The sequence below is a fragment of the Canis lupus genome, chromosome 5 (genome assembly GCF_003254725.2).
Source record: "Canis lupus dingo isolate Sandy chromosome 5, ASM325472v2, whole genome shotgun sequence".
In the NCBI taxonomy this organism is placed as follows: domain Eukaryota; kingdom Metazoa; phylum Chordata; class Mammalia; order Carnivora; family Canidae; genus Canis; species Canis lupus.
Genome location: NC_064247.1, coordinates 36,002,613 through 36,015,748, shown reverse-complemented (window position 1 = coordinate 36,015,748; position 13,136 = coordinate 36,002,613). Strand labels below are relative to the sequence as shown.

The 13,136-nt window shown below is 42.5% G+C and overlaps 1 protein-coding gene across 1 annotated transcript in view; it reads right to left on the bottom strand.

Annotated features, from left to right (window-relative positions):
* The window catches only part of DNAH9 (dynein axonemal heavy chain 9), a 329,643-nt gene that overhangs the window by 155,514 nt on the left and 160,993 nt on the right, over positions 1-13,136 (bottom strand). Inside the window, exons 39-41 of the mRNA XM_025428358.3 lie at positions 1,631-1,796; positions 802-904; positions 22-261 (exon numbers count right to left, since the gene is read on the bottom strand). Coding sequence (XP_025284143.2) covers positions 22-261; positions 802-904; positions 1,631-1,796 — 509 coding nt within the window. The remainder of the gene's footprint in view (positions 1-21; positions 262-801; positions 905-1,630; positions 1,797-13,136) is intronic.

Here is a 13,136-nt window from a genome sequence, read left to right as displayed (position 1 = left end):
TCTTGGAGCAGATGGACTCACCTGGAAAATGTTGGCAAAGTCTCTGAGGTTGAAAACGTAGTGGAATTTGATCGCTGTGGGTAGGAACGTGGTGGCGATTTTCTGGTGGAAGGTCAGGGCCAGGCTGATGAGCTGGGGGCTAGATTTCTGCAGGGACACTGGGAAGCGCCCAAGCATTAGATGCTGAGTCAGGATGGTGCCGTAGATGGATGCCAGGGCATCTGGTCCCGGGAAGGAGAGGGCAAGTATACTGAAGTGGCGCTGCGCAAGGGAACAGGCATGTGAGTTAGAGTCAGAATCAACTTTTGGGCATTTGGGTAAAACAGCAAATAATTCTTATAAGGGCTTGGGGTTCTATATTCTGGTCACACTCCTCACACTGAACCAAAACAAAGGTTGAACCTAAATGATTGGGGGAGTGATGGGCTTTGGGCCTTCTGTTGAAGATGCCAATAGGTAGTAGGAAGAGAACGGAGCTGGAACTCAGAGCATCTGAGTCCCAACCAGTATTTGATACTTAAGATCCATATGACCGCAGGAGAGTCATTTCATCTCACTGAAGGTTTTCTACTCTGAAGAATGGGCTAAATCAGGTGGGCTCCATGGCCCCTTCCAGCTCAAAAACCTTCACAGGTCTAGGAGGGTCTTTGTCTCTCTAGAAATGCAAATCAGCATCCTGTATGATTTGCCACTTTAAGAGGCTGGATGGGTGAAGGGACAGTTATTACTTATCATTGAGTGATATCAGCTCTGGCGAGGTAGAATTTATTTAAGATTTGGGTACCATGGTTCCTCCCATACCTGAAGCCGTGGGTTGATGGTGAAGCTGCCTGCAGTGGGATTCATACAGGAGACATACTGCACATTCCTGATCTCCTTCAGGGACAGCTTATTCCGATCATACCTGGAACAGTCAGAAACCATGGTGAGAGGTGGGTGAGGGCCCAGGCAGGTGAGTGCCTTGTCAAAGTGAGGACGGATGTGTCCTATCATTCACTTGTTTGGGTAGTTAAAAAAAAAAATCTAGATCCATTGGTAGAGAATGAAAAAGGACAAGAGCCTGGGCCAAAGTCCTGAGGGATCCAACATCTACGGAAGTAGCGTAAGATAAAGAAGCCATAAGGATGGACTAAGGGGTAGGGGGGAAATGAAGAGCGTGAGACACCCCAACTCACACCCTGTGAGTTGTTCTGAAAGAGACAAAGGCTGTGAAGGCATGTAGGCACATGTGCACTACACAGGGTGTGAGCTGTTAGCACCTGCGTACATGTTCAGAGCTATAGGACCACAGTGGGGGGAGGGGGGGACAGGAGTGGTTAGCTCTGCTTTGGGGGTTTAGAGAATGCAACTTTTGAGATGAATGTTGAAAAAGAAAGTAGGCATTTTTTTGGGGGGCGGGAAGTGCTCAGGATCTTCCTCGACCACACTTCCTATGTGGGCATTAAGACCCCTGTCTGAAAGAACACCCCAGAAACAGAATTTCGTGAGGAACGAGGTTTGCCATGGGGATTCTCATTTAGCACCAGCACTCAGCTGTGGTCTGTGCATCCAGGGGAACAGCCTTCGGCACTGCCTTAGGCCTCCCCCCACCGCCCCATGGGCCCCAGTCCTTTTGTATGGGTGTTCTTACCAGTGGCCATAGTCCAAATGCTGCCTGATGATGGTGTGGGGCTGCACGGTCCCATAGGCATCCACCTCGGGCATGTTCATGTCATCAATGAAATAGATAAGCTTCTTGTTGCCTGGGGGGCCATAATTTCTTCCAGCCTTCTTCTCTAGAGGCTTTTCCAGGACAGCTGAAGAGATGAGTCAGTTATTGAGGGAGGGAGGTCCCAACCTCAGATGTCAGCACTGAGACAGAACAGGTGTCAAGGGCAGGTTGACAATGACACAGCATGCACTTGCCTGCAGACAGCAGCAGTCACTACCAGATCCAGACCATTCTATGGGAACAGAGGTGAAGCTGGGAATCACCTGGAATCAGCTAGTAGTAAGGGCGACTGCATCACCCAGGCGTTCAACACCTGGCTGTGTGCCCTGTGTCAGGTACGATCTCATTTACAAATGCGTATGATCTCATTTAATCCTTGCAATGTCAGCACAAGATTAGTAGTATCATCCCATTTTACAGATGAGGACACTTGATGCCCAAAAGTACAAGGTACTTTTCTAAGGTGAAGCCAGGACACAGGTCCAGAGCATATATGTTACAGAGCCCACACTCCACTTACCTTACTTGCTGTGGTCCCCAGGTTTGCTTATAGAGTAGAAACAGAGGAAACCTTCAGTCTCTACCTGGTACTCTAGTCTCAGGGAAATCTACACACACACATGTCCTGGCTAGAGCCGGCTTCTCTAGCTATGACAACATGGGGGCACAGAAGCTGTGGCTCCCATAGCAGGGTGGGTGGAGGCCCTTTCCATGCCTGGGGGATAAGACCTGGGGGCTACTGGACAGTTTGTCAGCAGAGTTCCCGGAGAATTCACCTCCCTGACAGGGAATGGGAATAGCCACCCCAGAGAATTTCCCAGAAGCTTTCCAGCATTGCAAAGGGCTCCTCCACTGCCTTTGGGTTATCAGGCTCCTAGCAGAGCATCTCAGTGCCTTTCTGGAGACTTAGCTACAGACTGTCTTCTAGAATTTTTTCTTCAAACAGCACCGCTGTCCAGCCTGACAGGACTTGTTTAGGACAACCTTGAGTGATGGAGTGGAGATATATGTACTTTTTTTTCCCCCAATAAAGCAATTAAATATGGCTTGCAAGAACTGACACTTCGGGGATCCCTGGGTGGCTCAGTGGTTTAGTGCCTGGCTTTGGCCCAGGACGCGATCCTGGAGTCCCGGGATCGAGTCCCATGTCGGACTCCCAGCATGGAGCCTGCTTCTCCCTCCTCCTGTGCTCTCTCTCTATCATGAATAAATAAATAAATAAATCTTTAAAAAAAAAAAAAAGAACCGACACTTCTTATTACAGCTGGAAGCTCTAAGAACCATCTGATTCCTTCTTTTGAAAAACAAGTTTGTAAACAAGGAGAAAGTGTCAATAGACATTTGGAGGTGACAGATAGGAAGACAAGTCCCTTCAAGAAGCTTGAATATTCTAATTTTCTGGTCCTGAGTTAAATTAAGTGTTTCAAATATGAATTAGATTTAAATTTAATTAGCATCAATTAACATACACTATCAACCAATTAATCACCCAACACCTTTTCCCCCCTAAAGATATAACAACTATATATGAGATCTGTCAAAATGAAATATAATTAATGGGCTGCCAAGGACATGTTTTTGAGAACAGTCCTTCTAGGAGGAAATTCTCTTCTTAGGGAGACTTGTTTTCTTTTCCCCCTCCCCCAAAGCAGTGATATTCAAATCAACCCCTGGAATGAAGCAGACCCCTATAATTTGGGTTGATTAAGCTCTTTATGCTTCTAAAGGATTATTGAGGAGAAAAGCATGTCAGTTAGCAAGAAGTGGGCTTGGAATGTGGTGGATCATCCCAAAAGGATCATGTGGAGTCCTCCAGGGAGGGAAGACCCTTTCAGGAAAGACATCCAAATTTTTATCCCTATAGGTGGCCAAGCTCTGCCCCAAGTTACATCTTGGATGAAATGGGGGTTCAGTGATCGTTAACAGACAGAACTGGAGAAACAGAAGTGGATTTCAGTTTTAGCAAACATGCTGGTGAAGGCACTCAACACATGAGAAGTGTAAAGGATCATGATTTTCCCCCTGCACTTCTGGGTCCTGCATTGTTGTAAACAAGGCCTGAGAGTCAAGCCCATTCCTGGCCCAGAGTTCACCCGCTCCATCTTTTAAAAAAACATATTTAGTTATTTACTATTTAGAGGAAGTGAGTGAGCACAAGCACGAGTTGGGGGAGAGGTGGAAAGAGAGGGAGAAAGAGAATCTCAAGCAGACTCCCTGGTGAGTGTAGAGCCTGATGTAGGACTCGATCTCAGGACTCTGAGATCACGACCTGAGCCAAGAGCAAGAGCTGGATGCTGGGCAGCCTCGGTGGCTCAGCAGTTTAGTGCTGTCTTCAGCCCAGGGCCTGATCCTGGAGACCCGGGATCAAGTCCCATGTTGGGCTCTCTGCATGGGGCCTGCTTCTCCCTCTGCAGGTGTCTCTGCGTGTCTCTCGCCTCTCTCTGTCTCTCATGAATAAATAAATAAAACATTATAAAAAAAAAAGAGCTGGACGTTTAACTGACTGAGCCACCCAGGCACCCCCATCGGCTCCAACTTACTGAACTTCTCCGTATGGACTGGCCTGGCCCTCAGCCTGTGGCCATGTCCTGCACTAGTGGCCCTCTGCTTTAATTCATATCACTCCTTCTGCAATATTTCAGCATCATCATACACTCAAAGAGCAATTTCAGTTTCAAAGTGGGTTCCCATCTGTTCTTGTTTCACTGTCCCCACCGTGACCACCCTTTGCCCGTTGGCTCCCACCTGCTAGGTACAACATCCTCCCAAATGACCTCCTTGCTTTCGCCCTGGATCCCTTTACTCTATAATAGTCTCAAAACAGCAGACAGGAGTACAATAGTAAGATGTAAATCAGCTCATACCTCAGTCTCCTGCTTAAAACTCACCTGGGGCATTCTATCTCACCTGGGGCAAGAGCCAGTCTGCTCATGTCCCCAAATCTTGCGTCTCTGTTTTTCTCTCCGATGCACCCCTGTCCATTCTCTGCTCAAGCAGTCCTGCTCTCATACACTTGCTGCCACGGGGCCTTCGCTCTGGCTGATGCCTCTGCCTACAATCCTTTCTCCCAAAGGCCAGCACAGCTTATTCTCTCACTTCCATCAGGCATTTATTTGCTCAAATGCCATTTCTCAATGAGCCCTGCCCTACACAAGGGCTAAAATTAACCTCCACTCCCTGTGCCTGCTTCATTTTAAAATTTCACTTAAAATGCTATGTATTCATCTTATGTATTATGTTACCCCCTCCACACTATAAATTCCACGAGGACAGGGATCTTCTTCTGGAACCGCAGAGAAATGTACTAGAACATTACCTAGCACACAGTAGGGTGTCTGAAAGATACTTATTAACAAATGAATGAACTTTATAACAAAACCCATGAATGGCAAAGAGAGATATATTATCATGATTTTGTAACTAAGAAAACAGACACTGACACTGAGGAAGGTTGCCAGCCTTGTGGGAATTAGGATCCAGGTCTGTAGATCCTGATTCTAGTGCTTCTCTCAGGGAGAGAGCCTTTGGATGCCTTCACACCGCAGTCCCTGTCTAAGGCTACCCTGGCCATTCCCAGCCTATAGATTCATCAGGTCTTTGAACTCAGAGCAGGGTGTCCATTCACTTGTGGTGCATCACTAAAGACCTGGTACTCTACGGAGTTAGTGATATGCATGTATCACTGAGCAGCCCTGCCATGTATTAAAAATCTTTTAACAAATGAGAAAACTGAGGCTTAGAGAAAATCCAGGGCTCTATTCGGGGTGTTACAGCTACTGAATGGTCAAGCCAGGACTCTAACCTGGGCCACCTGGGGTAGCTGGTACTGCGAGCCACTTGAACATTTTCACAACACGGCTTCTGCCCTTGAAAAATGCCCAGTTTGGAGAACTCACTGCCTGACCACACTTTTGACAGAGATCATTAGTAATTAATCATGTCTGACTTTGTAGTGATGTTCCTTTTCTTGGAAATATTTCCCGTCCACATTATCTAGTTTCTCATGTGTTAAGACTTTTCCATTATATTGGAAGGGCTTTGCATTTATTCTTTCCAAATAGAATGTCCTCTGTATGATTGTAAAAAGAACACATATTCATTATCTAAAGATTAATAAACACAGAAAATCATAATGATGAAAATGAAAATTATCTGGGATTCAATCACCTCACAGAAGCTATTAGTTTCAATATTTTGGTGCATTTCAACATAGTCTATTCACTCTGTTCAATTTTCCCTTTACAAAATCAGAGTTATATTGCATATTATGCTCATATATATATGTTTTCAATCCAAGTATTGTACACTTGATCTTAACCAAAAGGTTGAAGAATGATTCAATCCAAGTTTTGTAAATATCATTATATAATAACATATCCTCCTAAAATATGATTTTAATTGCTGCATTGTGTTCCATAATTTGGAGGTACCAAAATTTATGGGATGGTTTCTCCATTGTCTGAAATGTATGCAGTATTCCATTTTTTTAATACTCTGAAACTACTCTCACTCATCCTGAGCAGAGTGCTCTGCCCATGAGGTGACGAATTTTTCATGATTTCATTTTGTGTCATCTCCTTTTTGAAAGACAGTGAGGCAGGTGGACAAGAGCTGCCTATCTGTAATGATGTAAGTGTGATGATGCTCCTCTGAGGTTGACAGTCTAATCAGATCTATTCTGGTCCTGTCCAACCTTAAACTTTTAATGAATAGTTTATGGAGATCTGTATTACACAAAGATTCAGATGCCTGAGCTCCTATCTAATTAGTGTAATTAAGCACTCAAATATTTGTTAAACTAATAATTTAAATCACAGGTGGATGGTAAGAGAATTCCAAATTGTGAGGCACATCATCTTGAACCTCCTCTTTTGATGCTGCAAATATGAGCCCATTGATGACTCAGTCCATTTCTTAGCTTCTCCTTTTTCCCTTTCTAGACCATCCTGTCTATAGGTCCCTGAAAATTCCTTTAGTTTTAAAAATTACTTGTATTTTCTAAAAGAATGAGAATAGGCTTCAAGTATTTGGAGGGATATGAAACACACCAATTATGAGACTAAACACAGATTCCAAAACAATACAGGAAAAGAAACATATTTGGACTCATCATCTAGGATGACACCATTATAGTAACCAAATAAAAATGTATTGCATGCTGCTCTTTATGAATTCCCTACCTGAAATCTCAGAGCTAAATCTGTGTTTAATTACAGCAACCATGTCATTCTGGATTACTGGAACAAATCCACCTCTCGGTTGGTATGAAAAAATTTTTCCAGGCACGAAATTCTAAAGGGCATGTATTATGGATACTCACAAAAGAAATACCAGGGTACAGAATGGGCATGGTCTTCAAATGGGTTTCACAGGAGATCTAAAAGTTACTTAAAATGATTTCTTATCATCCTGACCCTCAACAAAGCCTGAAGGTGGATCATTAAATTGAAGCTCAGGAAAGGAAACGAAAGCAATGCAGTGGGTTTGTGGGGGTTTCAGGAGCTGGGGGAATGGGATGTGCATGGGTCCCTGCCTTCCTCAACGTGAGGTGTCGGTGTTCTAAATCCGTGCTCTGGGCAGCTTTTGGAGAGAAGTCAATAGAAATCTGACATCTCGATGAATACCTGAAGGGCCTATTTTATTTACTATCAAAGGGAAAGATATCCATGTGCTCTAGATATCAGATGAATGGAAGCAAAGTTGGCATTCTATTATGGAAAACCAGAAGCGGGACTTACAGTCTTCTTATCAAAGCAGAAGGCGGCTGTAGCTCGATGAAATAAGATAGCTTGGCTATTAACTCATTGTGTGACTTTCAGGGAAGTCACTGAACATCGGTAAGCCTCATTTTTCTCATCTCGCAAAAATGGAGACTATCAGATCTGTGTTGGACACCATTTGCAAGTTCTTTCTTTTTAGTCACTTTCCAACTGGGGTGGCCAGGTTTCAAATAGCAAGACACACACATAAGCCATTGGGGGATCCTGGAGAGCTGTCATTTCCTGACCTGGGCACTACCTCTCCCCTTCATCTTTTTATTTTTTTCCATTTGGAATGCAGATGTGATGGCTAGAGCAGTGGTCATCCTGCCACCGTGAGGAAGCAGCTAAGAGAATAGATATTATAGCATTGATACCATTGAGCCATTGATTTAGTATTAGCAACTGCCTACCTTCAGACTTCTTGTTGCATGGAAAAAAAATGTTCATGTCATTACTGTCAGATTTTGTGCTGAGTGCAGATGAAGGCATTACTGACACTGTCTCATTGGATGGGGAGGGTAAAATGAACCAAAGGGGTAAGACCCTTAGCCCAAGATTTGGCACAGTATAAACATTACATAAAGCACATGCTATCTACACTGGTGAGCCATATGAATGCTTTGGAACACAACCCATTTGTTTTTTTTTTTAAAGATTTTATTTATTTATTCATGAGAGAGAGGAGGGGGGTAGAGACACAGGCAGAGGGAGAAGCAGGCTCCCTGTGGGGAGCCTGATGTGGGACTCAATCCCAGGACCCCAGGATCACTGACCTGAGCCAAAGGCAGATGCTCAACCACTGAGCCACCCAGGTGCCCAAAGCCCTACTTGTTCTTAAGAGAGTATTGGATCTGCATTTAGAAAAGTACTTGGTGGAGACCCCAGAGCTGGAAAAAATGAAAGACAGGAGCAGTGCAGAGAGTATCAAGCAGGTGCCTCCTTCTATAAAAGAAAGTCTCATTTTGAGAAATGAGGCATTTGATGGGCTAGCCAGATGAGTGAACTGTAAAATATCCCCCACAAGCCCCATGAATTGACCTGCTGGGCTGAGTCACTGCCTATTTGAAAGTTGGAGACTTTCTTACCAAAACATTTTTGTTTTAGTATAGTTGAAGTAAAGCCCCCTTTTGAAGCAGAAGAGTTTTGCTTGTGTTCCTTTGTTTTGGCAGTCGGGGCTTCGAAATTATTGCATGGTATTTATAGATTCTTAAATTCAAGAGGGATTTGATATTATTATAATAATAGCTTTTGTTTACTAAGCCCTTATTGTATGCTAGGACTCATTCTGAGCATTTTACATATTTTGTCTTGCTATTCGAGAATGAAAAGAATGAACTGTTGATATGCTGACAACATGGGCAAATCTCAAAATCATGCTGAGTGAAAAAAGCCAGACCAAAAAAATAAAAAATAAAAAAGATAAGAGTGCATATTGTGGTTCCATTATAGACAATTCGAGAAAATGTAAATTAATCTTTTGTGACAGAAACAGGTCAGTGGTTGTCTGGGCACAGGCAGGGTGGAAGGGTAAGGAGGGGGAGGAACTTTCAGAGGTGATGGATATGCTCATTATTTCAACTGTAGTGATGGCATCATGGGTGTGTAAATATTTCAAAACTTATCAAATTGTATACTTTAATATGTGCCATGTGTTGTATGTCAATTATAACTCAATAGTGCTTTTTAAAAAGGTAAAGTGTCAAAAAAATCTGCTATCTTTAGTGGGAAAATGGATAAATAGGCTGTGATTTATTCACACAATGGAAATCTGTGCAGTAGTAAAAAACCAATGAAATAGATTTACATGAGGGGACACCTGGGTGGCTCAGTGGCTGAGTGTCTGCCTTTGGCTCAGGTTGTGATCCTGGGATCCTGGGATCGAGTCCTGCATCAGGCTCCCCATAGGGAGCCTACTTCTCCCTCTGCCTGTGTCTCTGTCTCTCATGAATAAATAAATAAATAAAATCTTTGAAAAAAATAGATCTACATGTACTAAAATAGACAATGATTAAAAAAGTAAGTTGCTAAAGGAAGTTACAGTATGATATATATTTAAAATATAACTACAACACAGCATTGTATATTTTTATGAGTACATATATGTACTAACAGTAAATTTGCATCTTTTCATGTGTCTGTTGGCCATCTGGATGTCTTCTTTGGAAAAATGTCTATTCATGTCTTCTGCCCATTTTTTTTCTGCCCATTTTTTTAAATTGGATTATTTGTTTTTTGGGGTGTTGAATTATGTAAGTTCTTTATATATTTTGGATACTAACCCTTTATCAGATACATCATTTGCAAATACTTTCTCTCATTCCATATGTTGCCTTTTAGTTTTGTTGTTTCCTTCTCTGTGCAGAAGCTTTTTATTTTGATGAAGTCCCAAGAGTTTATTTTTGCCTTTGTTTCCCTTGCCACAGGAGACATATCTAGAAAGAAGTTGCTTTGGCTGATGTCAAAGAGGTCACTTTCTGTGCTCTCCTCTAGGGTTTTTATGGTTTCAGGTCTCACATTTAGGTCTTTCATCCATTTTGCTCAACATCACTGATCATCAGGGAAATATAAATCAAAACCATAATGAGATATCACCTCACACCCATCAAAGTGACAAAAATCAACAACACAAGAAACAACAACATCCTTGTGTTGGCGAGGATGTGAAGAAAAAGAAATCTCCCTGCACTGTTGGTGGGAATGCAAACTGGTGCAGCCACTGTGAAAAACAGTATGGAGCATTCTCAAAAATAGAACCACCCAAGATTCAGCAATTGCATTACTAGGAATTTACCCAAAGGATACAAAAATAATGATTCAAAGGGATACGTGCATCTTGATGTTTATAGCGGCTTTATCTACAATAGCCAAACTATGGAGACAGTTTGGCCACCAACTGATGAATGGATAAAGCAGATTATATATACATATATTCTCTCTATATATAGAATAGAATATTACTCAGCTATAAAAAGAGTGAAATCTTGACTTTACAATGATGTGGATGGAGCTAGAGGGTATAATGCTAACTGAAATAAGCCAATCAGAGAAAGACAAATACCATATGGTTTTACTCATATGTGGAATTTAAGAAACAGAACAAAGGAGCAAAGGGGGGAAAAAAGAGATAAGAAAACCAAGAAACAGGCTCTTAGCTATTAGCTATAGAAAACAGATGGTCACCAGAGGGGACGTGGGTGGGAGGATGGGTGAAAGAAGTGATGGGCATTAAGGAGCACACGTGATGAACACCCGGAAGGCTGTATGGAAATGCTGAATCACTATACTGTACACCTGAGACTAATATTACACTGTGTGTTAACTGGAATTTAAAAACTTTTAAGAAAAGGCATTAATTTGGAATGACACACATCAACTTTAGTACTCAAAGAGGGGCAGGAAGGAGGATGGGGGTGGTGTGCTGGCTGTACTTGCAACGCTAAGATTCACTGCAAAAATGATACAATTTTAATATCTATGAAACCTGGGTGGTGGGTACATGGGCATCTGTTATATTATTTTTCTGTACTTTCTTGCATGCTGGGAAAATTTCATAATTTTTAAAAAGTTTAAATAATTCTCCAGTTCTCTGTTAGCATCTAGTTCCCCCTGCCAGGGCACCTGCTGCTATCAATTTATTGTATGTACTTCTGGAGATATTCTAAGTATATATAAGCATAGATATGTGAGTGATATATATATATATGCATATTTTATGTACCTCTTTTTTGTTTTTCCTTCAAATTTGTATTTAAGTTCTAATTAGTCAACATAGTGCAATATTGGTTTCAGGAGTAGAATTCAGTGACTCATCACTTACATACCATCTCCAGCGCTCATCACAAATGCCCTCCTTAATGCCCACCACTTATCTAGTCCATCCTCCACCCTCCTCCATCAACCTTCAGTATGTTCTTTTCTTTTAAAAATTTATTTATTTATTTATTTATTTATTTATTTATTTATTTATTTATTCATGAGAGATACAGGGAGAGAGAAGCAGAGACACAGGCAGAGGAAGAAGCAGGTTCCATGCAGGGAGCCCAATGTAGTCCCAGGATCACAACCTCACCCTAAGGCAGACACTCAATCCCTGAGCCACCCAGGCGACCCTCTTTTTTTTTTTTTCTTTTAAGTAGGCCTCAGGCCCAGTGCAGAGCCCAAGGTGGGGCTTGAACTCATGACCATGAGATCAAGACCTGAGCCAAGATCAAGAGTCGGACGCTCAACCAACTAAGCCATCCAGGTGCCTCTTGTTCTGTCTTTATATCTTTTAAATATGACATTTTTGAGAGCACACAATATACTCTGTTCTGTATCTCGCTTTTTTTTGTGCAACAAAGCTTTGAACAGAGTTCCAAATCCATTCAGAGAATGTCCTCATTCTTTGTAATAATGCTTCACATTTCATCATATAGATAATTAGGCTATTCCCACCATGTGCCACTACAGACACGTTATAATTGCACATTTTGCACACCTATCTGGGTGTACTACCTGCCGTTTGATGCAGACTGCTTCACAATACATCCAATTTTTTTGTAATTATGCAGGGTCTTGAGCATGACCCGCAATGAAGACACTTGGCTGAGAAAGTGGGTTGGGATCAGGATGTGGGTGGGGGCATCTGCCTCTTGTTCAAGGCCAGAATAGTTACCCTAGGAGTTCTTGTATCTCCTTTTTGAAATTCTCCGTGTCCTTTTGGATATCAGGTTTCTTGCTACCACTTTTCTAAGTGTCATTGGCATCTTTTCTCCTGCCATTTTGTTGTTTCTAAAATGTTTCAGGGGCATCCGAGTGGCTCAGTTGGTTAAATGTCTGCATTCGGCTCAGGTCATGATCCCAGGGTATGGGGATCAAGCCCCGCCCGAGTCGGGCTCCCTGCTCAGTGGAGAGTCTGTTTCTCCATCTCCCTCTGACCTTCCTCTGTGCTTATGCTCTCTCCTCTGTGTCTCAAATAAATAAAAATCTTTAGAAAAATAAAATGTTTTAGGCTAAGAAGCCAAATAAAGTTGTTTGGACTGTGACCAAATCAAGAGGCAGGAGGTTCCCGGGAAGGGAATTCAACATTTTTTTCAAAGTCAAGGGTATGAGCTCTGCTGTGTGGACTCTTGGGGCATTTATCCTGTTACCCTGGGGCTCTGGGTGACTCCCTGGTTCCTTGTTGCTTCTAGATAGGTTAGGTTAGAGATCACTGCTTCATCCATCCCTAGTGTGGAGGATGGATGGGACCAAGAGGCCACTGGGAAATTCACAAGATGCAGAAGCATTGTGTCTAGATGCAGTGAGGGGCCAGTATCATTCTGGTTCCATCTGATGGAAGTCTGACTCTTAAATAATTCTCTGTGCTTCAACAAGAGAGAAGGGGAAAATCCTCTGGCTTAGGGGCCCAGAATAAGAGAGAGAGGTCCAGGCAGTGCAAACAGCTCATCTCCTTTTCCTTGATTATGTTTTGATTCATTATTTAAGGTACTTTAAAAATTTTTTAAATTAAATAATTAATTAATTATTTTTTAAAGATTATTTATTCATTCATGAGAGACACAGAGAGAGAGAGAGAGGGAGAGAGGCAGAGACACAGGCAGAGGGAGAAGCAGGCTCCATGCAGGGAGCCTGACATGGGACTTGATCCCTGGTCTCCAAGATCATGCCCTGGGCTGAAGGCA